Source organism: Xiphophorus maculatus, chromosome 2 (genome assembly GCF_002775205.1).
Source record: "Xiphophorus maculatus strain JP 163 A chromosome 2, X_maculatus-5.0-male, whole genome shotgun sequence".
NCBI classification, from domain to species: domain Eukaryota; kingdom Metazoa; phylum Chordata; class Actinopteri; order Cyprinodontiformes; family Poeciliidae; genus Xiphophorus; species Xiphophorus maculatus.
Genome location: NC_036444.1, coordinates 20,946,688 through 20,967,213, shown reverse-complemented (window position 1 = coordinate 20,967,213; position 20,526 = coordinate 20,946,688). Strand labels below are relative to the sequence as shown.

Below are 20,526 nucleotides of genomic sequence, written 5' to 3'. Positions count from 1 at the left end.
GAGACTAATGGTTCAACAATCGGCGAAGAAAAGCACCCAAAATAATTGTGGGACCTTCAAGAAATATAATACTTATTAGAACTACTTTAAAAGATTACAAGAAAGGTTTGCACCATAAATTAGTAAATGACTCTTTTTTTGTTAGGGAAATGTAATAATAGTAGTTAGAAAAATACCTCAGACACCCACTCCATTTAATTCATATCAGAAATCAGAAATAAGTTCGTTTTTTGTAGGACAGAGTTTCAGCCATTTCTTGTCGGTTTTTATTTATTCTAGCGCCATCTGACTGTGGGAGGAGCAAAGTTCTGAGCTTTCTCCTGATTGGTCCATTTCCAATAATCCGCCATATTCAAACTTCCGCCGTCCAGTGTGTGTGTTGTCATTGATTCCGTGTTTTCTTTGTATAGATAAAGCAACTTTTCACACACTCGGACTTAGTTTTTTTACCATCTACTCATTAATACACATTGGTATAGGATATCTGACAACTAACTGACTCACAAAATGGAAGAAAACGAGGAAGTTCACGGAAGGACGGTGGGAAACCAGAAGCAGAAACTGCGGAGGATTTCATCGAGGACGTCTACTACGAGTGTTATCAGCGCTGCAGAGCCGTCGCCTCCGCAAAGACTGCGGAGAAAAAACTCGAAGTACGTAGCTGCAAAAAACAAAACAAAACAAAAAATACCCCGCTCATCATTTGGTAGCACTAAGTAGTAAAACACCTAGGTAAAAATAGGTTTAATCCGTGATAATAGCCCCACTTCGTCGACTGAGACGGGCAGGGCTGGCATTAACTGGCAAATGATGCCTTCAGGTGCGCCTCGTAGATTCCTCGGATGTGCCACTTAATAACATTAAGTTTTTGTAGAAAATTCTAGTGAATAAAAAAAGAATTAATAATGACAATAATTCCTCGTTACAACTTAAGTAATAAATGTAGAATCAATTTAATTCTCGAATGATTGTTTATTAAGTCATCTTGTAAATTCTTAATTATGGAGCTTAGTTACAAGGAGTTGTTTTTGTCAGAAAATATTACAAAATTGCTTATTTTATTTCGAGCAATAGAATTTACTAACATTATTCAGCCCAACTGACTATCAAATTGTAAAAGATATCAAATCTGTGATTATTGAAGATTCTCTTGGTAATTGACAGAGGAAAATTTCCAAAAATCTTTTTTTATTTTTTCATTTATTAACTGCACCAAAACTAAAAACTATGCGTCAACCAGAAATATCTTTTGATGCACTTATTTGAGATGAATGAAATCAGATAAAGGCATGGAACATGCTTCGATGCATAAGCAGAAATAATTTAGTGATTAATCAGTTTATTGTTGAATTTAAAATGTTTACGTTGGTTTGATATCTTATAGTGGATAGGAAATGAAAACAGTTTGAATCAGCGAAAACAAGCAGGTCAAAGAAAAGTGTAATAAGTATCAGCCTTTTCAGTGTATCTTCAAATAACATAGCAAGTGGAATACATATTTTAACTCTGATCAACAGTTTAATCATTTCTGCAGCTGAACTATTACACTGTAGTAAGTGATAAACTATGTCATGCATTCAAATTGTCTTTGTATTTGTCAACTTTAATAAATGCAAATAGTATAAGGAGTTACATAAGGAGTTTTCTTCAGCCGGATCACTGCATTCACAGCATGCAGCAACTACAAACGTTCAGCAATGTGCCAAATATTATGTCAAATCATCATTAAAGTGTTTCACAAAGTATAAACTCATTTTAAAATATGAACAACAATAAAATAGTTGGGGGAAAAATAAATAGCTAGATAAAAATAGCTTAAAATATATAAGAAGATACTAACTTAAAAGTTAGCATGCTAAACTAGAGCAAAAAGCCGGTGAATGTCTTTATAAAATGTGGTCATGTGATGAGCACAAGCATAAGACTGGGCCAGTTTGTACAGCTGGCTTTTGACGGCTCCCTCTGAGAGTCACGACACTTTGTAGCTTCACTGTTTGGTCAATATAACGGACCGTTTTGGGGTTTTTTTAGAGCCACACAGCTGAACGACTTCTTACAAGGCTTTAAATATTAACATCGTTCAGTTAATGAAATGACATCCTTTCTACTACAGCCGCTAAAGGCCAGGAGAGTTTGAAAATAGGGTGTGTCCCTCCCTGTTTTTGAGATAAATTTCGTCTTGCCAAATTTATAAGACAGTTTACAAGCTTATAAAGTGTGAACTGTCGTGCAGTTTACAGTTTAGTTCTTCTTTTTAGAACTCATTAGAGTTGTATTGTTACTCTGCGGATGGCGTTCACTTGTTTCCACTGTGAAATGTTTGCAGAACATTTGTGTCTTTTCCTGCAGACTGTCACTGCAGAGAGGCAGCTCGTTCACCTTCCTCACTCCAGGGACGCCTTGGGACTTCAGTCTAGTGAGTTTATGTGACAGTGCTGCTGCTTTTATTTACTAATGACTTATATGATGAGATTACCAGATAAATGTAAATAATTATTGATCTATTACATCCTTTTTTTGTATCCTGTTAACCTAGAAGTTAATTAGTTGAACTGTTTGTACCAACTCTTTCCATTTACAGACGGTGGATATGTACTTTGGCAAGACGCTGACGTTTTACATGAAATTTGTTCTGTTTATCTTTAATCGGGTGTCTGAAAATAAACAATAACCTTTTGTTTTGCTCCTATAGAAAAGAAAGCGCAAAGATAAAGAGGATGACACCGTCAGCCTTTCCAGCTTTGACCTCAAGGTGAGCGATCATCCTCTGTATTCGATGCAGATCTTCTATTGAAAGAATCCATACAGTACCTTATAATCCATCTGCGTGACTCAGATCTCACATATAACGAGCTCAGATTTAGCCTGCTAAAACTTTGTACATGAAAACCACTTTACCTGAGGAAAATATAAAGAGAAAACCTTAAACATGCCATTCCTCTCTGAGGGTTGTATTTGCTTCGATATTGCTGCCATCCATACAGTTATTCAGTCTACAGTCATAGACTGACGCGTCTAAATGAGTGGTTAAACTTTTGAAGAATCCGTATGACCTGATAAGTATTGTTCTAACAGGAAAGTACTATTGAGTCTCTTTCCTGTTTTGTGAGGCTGCAGGAGCTGCTAGACTTGTCCTGACCTGCATTTTGGTTTCTTTGAGCTGCAAATGGTCTAAACACATAAACCGAATCTTATTACAAGCACCACGTCATTCAAATTCCTTGACCAGAATTTTACATTAAAATATATATACAGTATATATTACACATAATAACTAAACATGTTATTTTAAAGGTTAAAAAAAACTGTTAAATTTAATCTTTTCATTACATTGTGGGCAATAGGCATTTCTGTGCTCACTCATTCTCAAAAAATTCAAATATCATCTTAATTTATTGCTGTGGAATAAAACCTAAAGATGGAATGAGTGACTTTATATATTGACGATTTCATATATTAATTCAGTAGAGCTAATGTGAGATGGCATTTTCCAGGAGCCCAGTAATAAGCGAGTGCGAACCCTGGCTAAAGTTTCGTCTCTCGTCAACCTGATATCTCCGTCGAAAAACGGAGCAGTGCGGCGCTTCGGCCAGTCCATTCAGGTAAACGTTGACCTGTTCACACATTTATACCATAAAATAAGGTGTAACTGTCTTTCCTACAAACGTGTGAATTTGTATTTCCCCATTTCTCCCCAGTCCATGTCATTACGTAACGATGGGAAGTCGCCAGGGACGACTCTCAAAGCTCCCAGCAAGGCCCCTGCTATGACTCCCACCAAACGCAGGAACAGCACGCTGTGGTCAGAGACGCTGGACGTCCATCAGAAGAGCGCCTTCTCTGCTAAGGAAATCAAAAGACAAGAGGTAGTGTGAGTCAACATTTTCAAGATGGCACAAGGAAACAGGAAGGTTAATAGATTATATTTATCCTGCAGGCAATTTATGAACTTTTCAGGGGCGAGCAGGACCTCATCGAGGATCTGCAACTGGCACGAAAGGTTGGGAAAACGTCCTGCAAATTAAATGAAACATCTCGTATTAAATGTTTTCACAACCCTCTTATGGCACTTCCCGCATTTAGGCCTACCACGACCCCATGCTCAAGCTCTCCATCATGACCCAGGAGGAACTAGCTCACATTTTTGGTGACCTGGACGCATACATCCCCCTCCATGAGTGTGAGCTGCTGCTGACCAGCCTGTCCCCTAAAGCTCCATTTGTTCCTAGCAACTGCTCCTTATTGGGTGATCTTTGTTTTTTTCTGCAGACTTAACGATGAAGCTCACAGAGGGAACAGGCCCTGATGGAACAGTAGATCAGATCGGCCAGATAGTGATAGACTGGGTAAGTATGCAAGCAGGAAGACGTAATGCGACATATATTATTTCAGTGCACTAAAAAGTAAAATGTCCTTTTAGCTTCCTGGCCTGAACGCTTACAAAAACTACTGTAGCAACCAGCTTGCAGCCAAGGCACTGCTGGACCAGAAGAAACAGGACAAGCGGGTGCAGGACTTCCTGCAGCGCTGCCTGGAGTCGCCTTTCAGCAGGAAGTTGGATCTGTGGAGCTTCCTGGACATCCCGCGCTCACGTCTGGTGAAGTACCCTCTGCTGCTGAAGGAGATCCTCAGGCACACTCCTCCTAATCACCCCGATGTAACCAGTCTGGAGAGAGCGGTAGGTTCTCATGTCTAATGTGACATGTGGTGATTTCACACACACTTTGATTTACAGTTGTGGTTTTCTCAGACCTGAGCCTCCAGAGTCACGCAAAGACAGTTACAAAGTCGATCTTCTGTCATCTGAAGAACATTTTCAGGATTTAAAGACTAGTGCCCCTGCGAGATCTAGAGAAAGTCATCCATGCGTTTATCTATTGTCGCATGGATTACTGTAACAGTGTCTTCACAGACCTGCCTAAAATAATAAATCATCCAGCTGCAGCTGATCCAGTATGCTGAAGATGGAGCACAACATATTAAATTTGAGTTGGTGACACCTGCAGAAACCCTGGGACTGTGCTTAATTCATTTCGGTTCAATTCAACTCAAGTCACATGAGAGACAAATAGACTCAAAAGTAGTAGCTCAGACAATATAATTCATAAAATTCACACATACCTACACATATATTTAGGTAATAAAATTTTTATGATTGTGTGCATTGTGAAGTAATTATGTAACCCAAATGCAGCAGTGTAGCAAGAGTTCTTAAAAAAGCAATAAGAGTTGTTAAAATTATGCCAGAAGCTTGATTTTGACTACATGTAATGTGTAGCTTTTATGCAAAGTCTTGAAAGACATTTTTTTTTTTTTTTTCAAATATTGGATGCATGTATATATATGAGCTTTGACATTGTGAGAATTATGTTCACCCAGTTCTTCTTTTTAGAACTCATTAGAGTTGTATTGTTTCTCTACACCACAACAACAATCATTCACATAACTCACTACGAGCTCCAAATGAATGAAACATTCGTGCTGATGATGAGCGTATGTAAACATTTGACTGGAACTCTACTTTACTCATTGCCGCTTTTCCAAATCATTCTTCCATTTGGGATCCAGGTCACAATAATTCAGGACATTTTGTCCGACATCAACGTGACGAAAGGGGAGTCTGAGTGCCAGTATTACATAGACAAACTGGAGTTCCTGGATGAAAAGCAGTGGGACCCTCTCATACACGACTGTAAGACCCTGCTGTGTCACGGCGAGCTTCGGACCAAGAGCGGTTCGGTGAGAACGGCGGCTGCCCCCCTCGTCACCTCACCTCTCTCTGAAACAGTAAATATAAGCTTATTTCTCCATTAAAATGGTGTTCCAGAGGCTACACGTGTTCCTCTTCTCCGAGCTGCTGGTTCTGACCCGACCGGTGACGCGTAACGACAGGAGCTGCTTCCAGGTGTACCGGCAGCCCATCCCAGTGAGAGACCTGGTTCTGGAGGACCTCCAGGACGGAGAGGTCCGCTTAGGCGGGTCATTCAGGGGGGCGTTCACAAATGGAGAGAAAGGTAAGTAGAGTTGTGCTCCGCAGTGACGCTGCAGGGGGTTGTGTTGCTTTCCAACTTATTCCTTCAGGTCTGCTGTTCTTTAGTCCTGCTTCGTACATGACGGTTTCCGCTACGGGTGAAACGATTAATCGTGATTAATTTATGATTGAAATAATCATCAACTAATTTAGTAATCGGTTAATCGTTAACTGGAGTATACGGACTCGAAAAAATGCCATTTGCTGAAAGAACAACATACTCGGAGCTGTAATTAAGACAAAACTTTACCAAATATATGTACATTTAGCATTTAAGATAAAAAAAAAAACACCTTCTTTGTCTATAAATATGTTCTATGCAAAACTCCTCAAGCGGGATTGTTTTAGCGTCACCCAGTTCAAATTCTGGACAAAAAACTCCTATTAAACACCTGTTGATATCCAGTTGTTAATCCAAAAATAATCAGCAGATCAGCCCTACACTGTCTTGATGTTAAGTAAAGCAGTAAACTGAGCTTTTCACATGTTGATGTTAGAAGTATTTTCTAGCTGCAGATGAATCCTTTGCTAGAAATAACCAAGCGTTCACTAAAGGAATGCATTGCCATTGCATTTTAGACAATAAAATGTTTTTTCTTACTATAGAAGAGATTAAATTATTTGTTTATTTGCACCTTTTAATATATTTCTAATATTGCTTGAAATAGTTTAAATGAAAAATCTGCAGAATAGGCCAATTATTTTATCCGATTAATCATCAGAATTATTGACAGATTAATCAATAACTAATACGATCGCTAGTTGCAGGTCTAGTTTTTGTGTTCAGCCGTCCTTTTCACATCCATTCAAGTGTCATGTCAGCACTTTAACATGAGCCATCTAGTAGAGAGGTTTAATATACATGGAAAGCTAATTAAATAACACTTCCTAGATAAATTAAAGTAGAGATTCTTTTTGGCCCTTTGCAAGTTGGATTTCTTTCCCCCTCCAAATAACCTGAGATGTTGGGTTAATTGGGGAAATTTGTCATAATTTAAGAATGCAAATCAAAAAAAAATTTTTTTTGAAACAAGTAGTTGCATGATTTCACAAATCAGTTTGGCCTTCTTGAAACTGTCTGAACATGTCTAAGCTGTGAGTGGGAGGAGAGATAAAGAGTCTGGCCTTCAAAAGTAAATTTTGGTTCAGTTTACATTATAGTGATAATCCTTAGATTTATTCCTTATATTGCATCTCTCTTTGAATCTCTAAAATAATGGCATACCTTATGGTTTTTAAAGACATTTCAGGATAGCACCCACACTACCATGACCTGTTTAACGGTGATTTGTACTATTTGGATCACACAATATCATGAAAATATATTTCTGTTGAAAACTATAACGATATTGATTTTTGATTAACTCAGATTTTCCTGACTCTTTTCAATCTTTACCATTACACAATGGAAATGTACTAAAAACACATCAGGTAGACTAAAGGCCATCCAGCTGGGGAAATCTATCATCAGAACACAGAGTGTGAATCACACAATGCTTATATATAATAATCTATCAAGCAATACATCCATGCAGTTCTTTGTAATTGCAGTACTGAACACACGGACCTTGTAGTGATACATATTAAAATCCTACCCAAATCCTAATTAATGGTTTTGGATTTGATTTCAATTTGTTCATTTCTCCTCATAGAGTCTCTATTTGAAAACTCACAGCAGGTACTCAGTCGGGTTATGATCTGTGAAAAACGTGTAATATTATGTTGCATCCACTACAATGGACTGTATTATAGTGGTGCTTCGGTTTGGGCATGAGACTGAACTCATTGTGGCAGCACACAGCCTTTCTTCTCTGCACAGATGATATCAGGGGTCCCCCAAAAAAATGATTCATCAGACAAAGTAACTTTTACACCAGTTTCGGTTGCCCACTCTTGAACTTGCAGTACGATTCAGTCTGGTCTTTATATTATTCTAGAACAAAAGCAGAGAAAAGCAAAAAATGTTGCTAAAACTCACCTTCACCTCAGTGTTCATGCAGATGCCAGTTCCAAAAAGACGATCCTGCAGACAACACTGAAGTTATTGATACTCAAGAAGTTTATGTTTTTTACGTCCTTTATTGAACGTGCAGGGAAATATATATAAAATATATGTAAATATTTGTTATTTTTACATTTGGGGATGAAAATAAGCACACACAAAAATAATAAAACTAATCTAAAAAATGTGAAGCTAAGTATCTGATTCTTTTACCTCTGGCCAAGGAATGGTGTGTGTGTTTTTTTGTTTTTTGTTTTCTCAAAATAACATTATTTTTCTGACTTTTTCCCTCTCTTTACTTCCTGTGCCTCTGCAGCTAAGAACGCTTTCCGAGTGAGCTCCATGGACCCGTCCCACGGCCAGTCGCACACGCTGCACGTCAGCGACGTTTACCACAAACAGCAGTGGCTCAACTGTCTGCGCACCGCAATCACCCAACAGCAGGGGGCTCCAGCCAGAGTCCAGCCCGTCCTCCCCTCTCCTGCCTGTGACGAAAAGACGGACGAGAACTGCCCGCCACCTCCAGGCCCGAAGCTCCGGCGTCAGACGCTGTCCAAAAACAGGCTGGAGCAGAAGTTACAGGGATCACAAAGGAGGAAGGAAACCGGAGTGTAGGCAGACCCAAACAGGGGCCTCTCTCTGACAGACGCATCCTCAGCATGTGTCCTGTCAGTCAAGTTTGTCTCATTGCTCTTATCATGCTTGTCTTTTTAGCTGCACTGAAGCTCCCATTCCTCTCCCCCCCCGTCCAAAATGTGTTTTTGTGTTGTTTTTTTTTAAAAACATGTATTTAGTTTACAAAAAAAAAAAAAAAGAGGAAAAGGCGATCCATTTCACTTGACTGAGTTAAAAGTTTTACACCACTTGTTGCTCTCAAGTTTCATTCTGTGGTCGATGTGTTTAACGTGCGTTAAGCCGTACGTTGAGTTATCTGGTCCGAGATAAAGGGATGACGAAACCAAGGTGACATCTGAGCTTCACACGGGTCTGAAAGTGTTTGCTGCAAGATAGCAATCGAGATATTGCTATGTTCAATAAAAACTGAAATAAAAATGTATATAAATGTAATCTGTGAAAACCTGTGAGCTGGATGGCAAAAATAAGTAAAACGTGTTTGCTCGTTACTCTTTGTACTGCGTGTTATTGGCTGGGGGGTGTTTGCACTGCATTCACTTTTCAGTTGTACTTTGACCCCTTAAGCCACTTCCTGCTACTGATGGGTTTTCTAAAACACAGTGTCACTGCATTTCTCTAAAATACTTTTTTTTTATAAAAAGAACTTTGAGTTTTTACAACTTAGAGTTGTGCAAGTGTTAAAAGATAATGACCTGAACTGAAATTTGGGCTTTTTTTTTTCCTGTTTCGTGTGGTTGACAGGTTAAAAAAAAAAAAGTCTGATGCAGGTTTAGTTCCTTTTTCTAATGGCTGACAGCAGCTTGTTAACACTTCAGTTGAGTCAGAAGCATTTCTTGCTTGAAAGAAGAAATCAGGATTTGCAAGGATAATGTCAACCTGATACACATGCAAAAAAGGGAAAAAAATCATTTTCATATATGTAAATAGTAGCCAAATTGATCAGTCATTAACTTGACAGTGAGCAGTTTTTGAAAATGATGTCACACTCAGCCTTATTATTATTTGCATTAAAACAATAAGATAATTCTGCTTCTTACCATTGGCAAATATAAGGAAACCAACATGAAAGAAAAGTAGCCGACTGCCTAAATGAGAAACAGACACAAAGTTGACTTCCCCCTTTGCTCCCCTTCCCCTAAAAGGAAATGAGATTATTTCTGCAGATGGATTACATCATCGCTGTGGCCAGGTAATATCTCTAAACTTCAACAAACTTCTTCAATAACATTCAGAACCTTCAGAAACCTTGAAGTCCTACATATGTTGCCTTTCTTTTTAAAACAGTTTCTCAATAATCCCATTTCCTCCTGAACATTGATAAGACCTTCACAAAGCGTCAAACTGCTTGACATGCAGATGGTGGCTTCAGGTGTAAATGATCAATAGCAGTCTGACTGAAAACCCTCTTTCTCCGTAAATGGACGTGCTGTTTGCAGGAGACGGTCTGCTCAGTGAGTTCAGATCAGTTAATAGTCAACAGAGGAGGTGGTTTGCTGTTGGTTTTCGTCTCTGTCATCCTGTTCCTCTCTGCAGTTAAGAGCACCTGACCCCTCCCATCCCCCATGTCATAAACAGCTTGGGCTTAAAGTAGCATCAAATGACCGACTCAGACTTCAGGAAGTGAAGCTAGACTTCTGAATAGCTTGACTTTCTGAATCATTTTACAGTCAATTGGAAAGCTCTTGATTATAAATTGGTGTCTTTGATTTTTCTTTTTTTTCTAATCGTACGTGGATAATGGATCATTGAAAACTGGGTATAGCTCTTTAAAAGTACTTCCACATTGTGATATTTCTCCTAGTTTGGTTCTTTCTCTGAGATTTCTTCATCTAAATTCAGGATGTTTGTTTTTTTTGCAGTTTGGAAAAGTTTAGCTGTAGTCAGGATAAGAGCATTTTCTAATTTAAACTCTCTTTCTGTTGTCCCACCCTCTACACGTATGCATTTATTGATTTGTCCATCCATTTGTTCTCTAATCAGTTTGTAAATCATCCATCCTATCTGTCCATTCGTTAATCGTTTTCCTATTTACCCATCCATTTGTCAACTTGTTTGTTCATATATCAGTCCAATTTTGCACAACTGCACCGTGGCACACTTGCTGTACATATATTTACACATACATACTGTTTCTGCATTTTTTGAAACTATGCAAGGACTGCTCTAAGCTGCTTTTTATATTGACAGCATGTTATATTTTATTTTTATTTTGTCTACAATTGCTACTCAGTGGTGGTTGTTGTGTGTCTTGTCTCTATGCTGCTGTAACTGCGAAATAATTTCCCTGCTGGGATGAATAAAGTAATTCTATTCTATTCTATATGTATTCACTAGTTTGTCTATTTTTTCCACCATAAAGGTAACAATCAGGTTTTTTCCATCTATGTAATTCTGCACCAGTAAAGCTTTGATCACAGTCTGCTTGAGAACGTTGGAAATTTGAGCTGGGAAAAGTGTGGAATTTTTATATAAAACAGGAACCCTATTGAATTTATTTCATAACACCTTAACAGCTTTTTCTGGGACATGTTGGACATTATTTGACCCGTTCAGGACCGTGGTTAATGATTTATATTTTCAAAGCAGAATCTCGAAACCACGACTTTGGGGTTGAAGCCCCAAAGTCGTGGTTTCAGCTCAGATTTCTAATCTGTAGCGATCAGCCGCCGGTGCAGAAGGAACTCTGAAAGCATATTGGTTCATTTCGGGGGAAGACGGCGCGTTATTAAATGCATAGAAACTACCCATATTTATATTTCTATTCCTGCTTATACAGCAGGATTTTTACCAAAACAATGACTCTCCTATTTCCTAATCCATATGCAACCCCACAGTCAGGTAACACTTCCGTAACGAATCCTGTTGAGACTCCTCTAGTCAAATCATATGAATAAAATATGTGTTCAGGGTGTAAAATGCAATTATAGACCACCATTTCTTTCAAATTTCTGATTTGTATCATGTTTAATTTTAGGAATATTGTGTTTTAAATTGGCTTTTTTCCCCCTTTTTTTACATGTACTTTTGAGTTTTTATGTAAAACATTGACTTCAGATGCTCACATTGTAATTTAGCAGACCAATAATATTGAAATCAATGTGAATTTTTTTGGCTATTTCATTCACAATCAAGACAAGCATTTCAGTGTTTGCTACAGTCTGAGCCGAGTAATTGTTTTTCATGTTCAGTCATGCTGCAGTGCAGCTCAGACAGAATGAATGCATAAATAATGGGAGTGCACGTGCACAAGAGTACGTTTTGTGGGGTCTGAAGTTCATTTCTGCCTTACTGCAGTTGCTTTTATCTGATCTTGAGCTTCTTTGTTTTTTCTGCTTCTAATGACCTGGACCTATTCATGCGTTTCAAAAAGAGCAGCATGGTTTATTATTGTTTTTCTACCAACAATATCTTCCATTACAGATTTATTTACTTATGAGTAAAACAGTAATTATGATGCAGTCATATTCGCCAGATACAAGTACCTTCTGAAAATAACATTTAAGCTGGTATTAAGCCCACGTTTCTTCATTATTTATTTTTTTTATTGATCTGACGTAATTCTAATCTGAAACTTCATGTTTTCATGAGATTTAAGGGAAAAAATGATCATATTTAATAAATTTAAAGGCTTTCAAACTTTGAGTTTAACATAGTGAAATAAGTTACTGAATAAATTTAATTTTCACTTTGTATTAGAGAGAGGTGGAGTTGAACACCGATTAATTTTCCTTTGAAAGTACAAAGTTAATAGTTATTTTCTCTGAGATATTACAGGCTTAATCAGATAACCGGATTAATGTTACATTCTAACGTAGTTCTCTTTTTTATTTTTACAAAATGTACACAGTATTTATATTTCAGAGTTTCTAGCTAGCGTTAACGTTTTTAAAATTTTTCTCACACTACTGTATTTGAACCTGCAGCGACACTCACTCCCGTTTCTGCCTTGATCCACGACTCACCTCCACAAATCACGACACAACTGATCTAAAGAAAAATTAAAGACTGATTAGAAACAAAAGATGTAAAGCAATTCTTAATATACCAATTTTGTTTTCTTTTTACTTCCATGAACTTCATAGAGGTATGACCTCTTTATTTATAAATATTTACATATTTACATAAAAAATAAATATAGTTACAGAATATATACAAGTACACACGATTATACAGTGCTAATAATGGAACAATACATTTGTTTAGAGTCAGTTTATCATTAGAGACTTTAATTAAACTTCCAGAAAAAACAAAAAAAAAGCTACGTATGTATTCCACTGTATTAAAACCTCGTCTTTTGGTTGTTTGGGGACTGGAATATATGTTAAATAAAGTGAACAAAGAGGAAAACATATAATGTCTGCCTCTACATAAGACTCTATAGAGAGTTTTTGTTTCCTAGAAGTCAGGACAGTACGCCATGATGCCCAAGCAAATATATTTCTGATCTAGCAGAGAAGTAGACACAGATTCCACCCCACCTAAATGAGTAGTGGTGCTCCAAAGTCCGTGCTGCCGTGATTCAAACTAATCGTTTCGGTGGAAAGCAGTTCCAAGAAACATGAAACGCCAGATTCCAGGCGACAGGTGTAACATTGGAAGGAAGGTGGCCTGTAGTAACAAGTGCAAGGACTTCTTCTGTAATTTCATACACATTTCTGAAGAAAAGATCTGAACTGGCCAACACAACGGAAATCTGTGTTTCATACTGCTTTAATAAGGAGATGTACTTGTTAATTAGACAAGGTAATTGAGTGTTTAGACTCTAGATTCAACCAGCCTGCCTGTTTTTAAAACATCTGGCTAGTTTTACAGTCCAGATTTTTTTTTTTTTTTTTGCTCTCTCAACAGCCTGCCACATTGCATCCTCCACAGATTTACGCTTAAGTCTGTCAGATGGGGTCATATTTCAATGACAAGAGGCTTCATGTAGGAGAGGAATCTTGTGATGCTCTTGGGCAAGAGCAGCTCCGAAATGACTTTGCGCGCTCTTGTGCCGAGAGTCCTCCTCAAAGCCACTCTGCTGAGCTGCTGCAGGCTCAGGGGCGTATCTGAGGAGGGAAAGAGCAAACACCAGATGTTTGGTATTTGCCGAAGCTCTCGCCCTGTAAAAGGAACGGTCAGTTCAAGTGAGAACACGTACTTTCGTAGAACTCGAGGCAGAGGTAGGAGGGAGAGCCCACGCTGGTGTAGTGGATTGGCTTCTTGTTCAGGTTGTCTCGAACGAAAACGCTCCCCCCGAACTCCACAAGCAGCTCTATCAGATCGGTGCTCTTGGTTTTAGCGGCGTGGTGAAGGGCCGTCTCGTGGAGCTTGGAAGCGTTCACGTTTGCTCCTGGGAGAAATAAGGAAATCGCATTGTTCCTGGATGAGGCATTTACGTTTGTGTGCCGGTCGTACAGAGCTTAGCAGGAGTGGCCATACCAACTTAACTTTTCCACACTTTCTAGTAATTTGATGTATTTTACTGGGGTTTCGTGTGATGCACCGACACAAAGCAGCACGTGACTGTAAGCTAAAAGTAAAACGGATTATTTCCAAATGTTTTACTGATAAAACTGTGAAAGGTGTGGCATACATTTGTGTTTGTATTTGCTGTTAGAAGCTGCGAAAAAAACTACAACAATTTCGGAGGTCCCCGTTTTAGCTAGACACCAACTCCGCACATATCGTCAGAGGCGGTGGGGGCGCTACTTTGTATTGGTTGGATCTCATAATATTCCAATAGTCTACACTGACGTTTGTGATGGTAATGACGCGAAATGGTAGCCAGCCTGTTTGGAGGGGGTCGGCTCAGTTACCTGCAATGAGCAGCACTTTGGCGCAGTCGAAGTGTTGCCTGGCACACGCTACATGAAGCGGCGTTCCATAGTGACAGTCGTGAGCCTCCATGAAGGCGCCTCGATCGATCATCAGCTGAACGCAGTCTGAGTTACCTGACATGAAAGGCAAGGTATCTTTATTAGAGGCATGGAAACAGTGGGCCACTCTCTGACTTTTCAAAATCAAAAAGCAAGGTGACGTTTGGTCTTTTGTAAACTTTTGTGGCATTGTAATCAGATGCTAAAACAGTTGTTGATATATATATTTTTTTTACTTCCCATATCATCCTCTTCACACAGCATGGTGGGAAAATAAACTTCAATCCTTGTTCCGATGTTTTCATCACATCTCTAGTTTTAAAGAGCTTAAATATTGCTCAAACTGTTGAAATGGGAAAGTTTAGGATAGAAGTTTGTTTTTTTTCCAGCTTACATTTCATGAAGTACTGAGAGGTCTTACTAAACGTGCAAATCATTTTGTGCTTTTGATTGTGAGTGGTTAACAAAATAAGGTCTTTGAGCTAAATTATGTTTATACGCAAGAGAAAAAGGGAGTTGTTTATTGCAAAATGTAAACATTTCTAGACAATCTAATTAAGCAGAAAGGAAAAAGTACAATGTGTACATGAAAAAAAAAGGACACATAAATAAATAAACTGTCAAGGAGGTAAAGGTAACAAATATATTTTTTCTGAAATTTAGAGCACAAGTTTGTGCTACAGCAATTAAAAAAATGAATTAATTTACCATCTTTGTACATCTATATCAGCTCTACGTGAGCAATATCTAAAACAGAGAACACAACAATGATTTTCTTTTTTTTAACAAAACCTAAAAGAGCTAAAAGAGGAAATGTCTAAGCTAGCTAAGTCCTTTTCGACTTTTCAACAACACATCTGTGTACCGTAAATTATAACACCAGAATAAAGCTTAAGATGGCTTGTAGCTATCCACTATAAATAAAAAACATTTCCCGGAATCAACTAAACGCCTTGAAAGCTTTGAGAGGATTTTCAAAAGAAGCCCCAGGAAGTGTGAGCATGATAACCTATCTCGAGATTGTATATCTTGCTGACTTGCAATGCTGTTTGCATGAGCCCGTACCTCCCATGCACGCCTCGTGAAGAGGAGAGAAGGTGAAGAGTGGAGGATTGACGGTTGCTCCGTAGTCCAACAGCAGCTTGACACAGTCCAAGCTCCCGGCTGCGCAGGCATCACACAGCGGGGTGCTTCCATCGATGTTCCGGGCATCCACCTGCAGGACGGCCCCGTAATCGCATGTAAAACACACTAGACGAGCCACTTTCATGTGTACAACCACACTGGGATCACCTCACTTGTGCACCAGCGGCCAGCAGCAGCCTGACGCACTGGGTTTGACCCTGTATGCAGGCCTCGTGCAGCGGAGTGATGGAGTCCACTGCAACGATGTTTACGGCAGCGCCCGCCTCAATTAGCTGCTGCAGCTGCAGGGCTCGGCCCTGCGCGGCGGCCTCGTGCACCGCTGACCGGTCCGTCCAGAATCCGAGGCCATGAGCTGCAGACACAAAATAGCAAAACAAGTCCGAGCACTCCTGCTCATGTCTGAGGCGTGGGGCTGTGATCCGTCTTCGGCTGTCCGGCTTGATCTTTCAGATACACACGTACGTTGTCCTCTACGCCTATTGGTACCTCTTATCGTAAACGTGCAAAAATATTTAAGATAAATTCACTTTTATGAAGTGCGCAGGTATTGCAGAATTTTATTTAAAGTACCACATTTACATCCAATCTCACAAGCTTCCCACGGCACCACAGAGCCTCCACTGTGCTTAGCGGTAGATAAGGATGGGAATTGATATCACTTATCGTTTTGATTCCTTATTGAGTCTCCTATCGATTCTCGTCGAGTTTTGAAATAAACTTTTCAACCCAAAAGATGCAACATGTTGCATTTGATTCAAGCGAAATTAAAGTCGGCTTAAAAAAAAAATCCCTCTGGCAAATGAACATTTTAAGATGAAATGCAAATGTCTGCACAAGGAACAATCTTTTAAGACTCAGGGCGCATCCAGCTGTGGAAAACGCCCGCTCAGATGTTATTTCTTTTCGCCTCTGTCATTTTAGTCTTCCCTCCGTCAACAAAATATGTAGCTAGAAGTCTACAAGAGCTTACATCTGAGCGAGCATCACTCCGGCAGTCCTCATCAACTACAGTCATATTGAACATATTGGAATATTAACGATAAGCTCCTGTATTTCTGTAACTCAACTCACAAGTTGTACACAATACATAGGTTAATTCCACACATGCTGATGTTTTAAAGCTTTTATTTCTTTTAACAATGATGATTTCTTGCTTACAGCTAATGAAAACATGACATTTAAGATTGGAACATCACATCAGACCAATAAGAAAACATTCTTAATGCAGAACTGTGGGTCTCATGAAAAACTTGCTTAAATGTTATTTTCTAAAGGTGCTTTTAATGTGACAAACGAACCTCGTCGCAACCCATATCCTAATTTAGCGAATATGACTGTAAATGTTAATATGAGGTGGAGATTATTCATACAGGATGGCGCTAACATGAGTACAATAACGTTACCTGGGGCATTCATGGCAGGTGTCGCTGTCACCTCCCTCCCCCCCAAAAGGTCACCGCCGTCGCTAAGCAACGTATCAAGCACTTTACGTTCGTATAAATCAGTCACATGCTGTGTGGCGAACTGTTTCAGGATGTCAATGTATTTTAGACTTACAGTATATTGTGATTAAAGCTCCGCACATGCTGCAACCGGCCGTAGTATGTCATTCTTTTGAAATGTAACTATAGTTTGAAGCGATTCTGCCGCGACGCCATCTTGGATATTTATATTATCGCCACGCAAATACGTCACACGTCATTGGAACCGACAAGCGAAATCTCTAGGAAGGCTTAATGCTCCTTTAAGGGAGATGTCAGTGTTTTCCTAGTGGACTTCCATTCATATGTAAATACTTTAAAGTTAACAATAAATACAAAATAACTCACATTGCTGCATTTTCAAAGTTTGTTTTTGATTGATCCTGATTAACAAGAATCACATTGTGCCATTAATTACTAGAACATTGTTTATGTTCTTGCTGATGTCAGTTTATGTGTTCTGTTTTGTTTGTAATTACGGAGCCTGTCTAGTGATGTGGGAGAGGAAAAAAAATCGTGGCCACGACATTGTGGGCATGACTTAATATCTCGTGGTCACAACTTTATTACTATCATTGTTGATAATAATGGACAAATCCGATTTTATTTCTATGTGGGTTTGCGGTAAGGCATGAAGTATAGCTTGTATCTTACACTGCAAAAACACAAAGACGACGGAGACTTTAATTCTTTGTCATTGCACCACTTTGCAGCGTCAAGGTCCCATTTTGAGCATTTTGCTTCTTCATCAAACAGTGGTGTTATACAGCAACCGTCTTACAACTCAAGTGACAGTTATTTAGCCACGCAATGTTTGCAGGAAAGTTCCTATCAAAATCTATATTTACACTACAGAGACAAGAGTTTGTGGTTCGCCAGATGGAGTACCCAAGACACTCTGATAAAGGTCAAGCAGTAGATATTTATTTATTTATTTATATTCAGTTTATTCTATATGATTTGGCATGGTGACCAATTTGTCCCAGGGGCAACTCAGTGGGCCTCGACTCACATAACCTAGTCTCAGCTGCAAGCATGAAGCACATACAGGGACGCAGCTAAGTACTTTCTGAGATGTTTTAATATAATATAATATAATATAATATAATATAATATAATATAATATAATATAATATAATATAATATAATCCCTCTGAGGGTGTTCAATACACAAACATCTGTCAGATATAGAAGATGCAGACTATAAATATTTATTTCCTCATAGTTTTGGTGCCTGGCGCACCTAATGTGCACCACATGTAGTGCACAGCCATGTTTTGTGCCACTGGGCACATACTCCGCATTGAGTGCAAATGCTTAAAAGCAATAGAAAAATATTCCAGACAAATCTGACAAATAAGTGGCACCTTTTAAATCTGGCGCCCCATGCTTTTTAATGTCGCCCTGGGCGACCGCCCTTACGGACGACTTCAAACACTTTTCTCCTCCCTAACGAGCTTAAAGCCTGCTGCTTTCCATGCTCTCCGTTTATCACTACTTTAAGAAACCACGCTACGGTTCCCTGGTGGCTGCATTTTCAAAAGCTCACTCAAGCCAATAAATGAACGCTAACATAAAACGGCATCTACCAAGCTCACATAATCACGGGCCAAATCTTTTTATAAACTGGTATCTCAGGTTAGTCACACACTGTAAGCTACTTACCGATTTCTCCATACAGCGACGGTCTGACCCGGGTTATCTCCATTTCATGTTCCCGTTCTGCTCCTTCCGGCTCTCGGCGCAGGTTCAGCCGAATGTGTACTTCATTTTGAAGTAAAGAATTAAGGATGCATGTAAGCAGCGCATTATTACTAAATAACAGCTGGCAGTGGAGCAGAGTCCTGTTCAGAGAGAGCAGCCGGGGTGCAGGCTAAATAAACAATGTCTGAGGATTCTGGGATATGTAGGCGGGGGTGGGGGCCATAGACGTTACATAAAACGCAGTGCTGTCCAAACGTCAGTATTATCCCTTCTCCTGTTGGCAAAATTTGTTTGAATCCTTTTCCTTGTAACAATAATAAGTCAATCAGATCCCTGTTTCTGAAGGACGTGACCTCTACTCCTGTGGTCGTTCATTATTGGAATCGCTTTCATATTACTGTGTCTTGGAAATTTATCTGGCTGCTCCCTAATCACTTTCTTCTCTCTAACAAGATAAAGGAAGTTTCTTTTAAACTCATTCACCGAATCTACCCCGTTAAAGTCTATTTAAAGAAATTCAATTCTAACATTGATGTGAACTGTTCCTTCTGTGTTGTTTGCCCAGAATCGGTCACTCATTTGTTCTGGTTGTGCCCTCATTCTAAAATATTTTGGCAACATTTTTGTAACTTTGTTGATTCCAAAATTTCAGCAGGCTTTCAGTTATATTGGGAAAATGTCTTATTTGGATTTCAACAAAATGGAGGAATGAATGTAAAGAGTCTCCTTATCAATTTACTAATTATTAAGGCTAAATTTCACCTACATAAATGCAAATTTTTGAAGAAAAAACCAAATTTTTTAGTTTTTTTGATCGAACTTAAACATTATTTATCAACAATTCATTCCTCCACTAATCAAAAATCAGAATCAACAATACGGGCTTGTAATCAACTTGGAATTTTGGATTATCTTTTAAGTTAATGCACTGTGACATCTGGCACACATATCACAATTTGTGCTATTTCCTTTATACATATTTATATTTATTATCGTTTTCTTATCTTCTTGCTTTATTTTATGCTCCCCCTGGTAAATTATTGTTATTATCTTCCTGAGATTTGTTCACAGTACATTTGTATTGTTGTTTATTACAATAAAGTTTAAGAAAAAAAACAAAAAACGTCAGTATTATCCTTTGTAGCGCTTGAAAATGAGCTCAGAAAATTTGACATTTAATACATTTCACAATTTTCTCTGAAAGCCATTATTTGCTATCCTTTTGAAAAATGATTCTTCAACACAGACCGAACTCCATTTAGTAAAGTTTTGTGACTATATAAATTAATGGAAAAAAAGTTCTAAAAAATGGTCTGGTTGATCTTTTATTGGTTGTAATAATACTTATTGGCAGTAAGTGTTGTGCATTAAAGTCACAAGACTTTTTGTTTAATGTCGTGACAATATCAGGTGGGATTAACACAAATGTCCAAACAGACAGTTTTTAAGCTTTAAAGTACGGCCATGGTCAATAAATAAGAATGATTTCCGATGAGGCTGGTTTCTCAGATTAAAAAGTACTTTTTGAGAAGAACAAGATATAAAACACACTTTTCATCAAGCCCACATTTGTGTATTAAAAGTGTTTTTATTGTCTTGTAATATTCTAATCTCAAATGACGTCTTCTCATTAGCTGTAACTGGAAAATAATCTTAAATAAACAAAGG

The 20,526-nt window shown here is 38.6% G+C and overlaps 2 protein-coding genes and 1 long non-coding RNA gene across 3 annotated transcripts; 1 reads left to right on the top strand and 2 right to left on the bottom strand.

The window, feature by feature from the left end:
• Window positions 1–340: 340 nt before the first annotated feature.
• On the top strand, window positions 341–9,156 carry LOC102232689 (neuroepithelial cell-transforming gene 1 protein-like). The gene is made up of 12 exons (XM_005796394.2): window positions 341–653; window positions 2,350–2,416; window positions 2,693–2,752; window positions 3,495–3,602; window positions 3,699–3,866; window positions 3,938–4,000; window positions 4,084–4,180; window positions 4,270–4,346; window positions 4,421–4,678; window positions 5,569–5,739; window positions 5,828–6,014; window positions 8,350–9,156. Exons 1-12 carry the CDS (start codon window positions 508–510, stop codon window positions 8,646–8,648), a joined length of 1,701 nt encoding a protein of 566 aa, XP_005796451.1. The 5' UTR covers window positions 341–507; the 3' UTR covers window positions 8,649–9,156.
• Window positions 6,028–8,268, bottom strand: LOC111610967. The gene is made up of 3 exons (XR_002753837.1): window positions 8,247–8,268; window positions 8,010–8,054; window positions 6,028–6,123 (listed from the first exon to the last, which is right to left on the bottom strand). It is a non-coding gene; the product is annotated as an uncharacterized LOC111610967 (long non-coding RNA).
• Window positions 9,157–12,739: 3,583 nt separating the features above from the next.
• On the bottom strand, window positions 12,740–19,063 carry asb13 (ankyrin repeat and SOCS box containing 13). The gene is made up of 6 exons (XM_005796298.3): window positions 18,820–19,063; window positions 15,826–16,025; window positions 15,593–15,743; window positions 14,468–14,602; window positions 13,810–14,001; window positions 12,740–13,717 (listed from the first exon to the last, which is right to left on the bottom strand). The coding sequence occupies exons 1-6, from the start codon at window positions 18,860–18,862 to the stop codon at window positions 13,569–13,571; spliced, it is 870 nt and encodes a 289-aa protein (XP_005796355.1). The 5' UTR covers window positions 18,863–19,063; the 3' UTR covers window positions 12,740–13,568.
• Window positions 19,064–20,526: the final 1,463 nt, after the last annotated feature.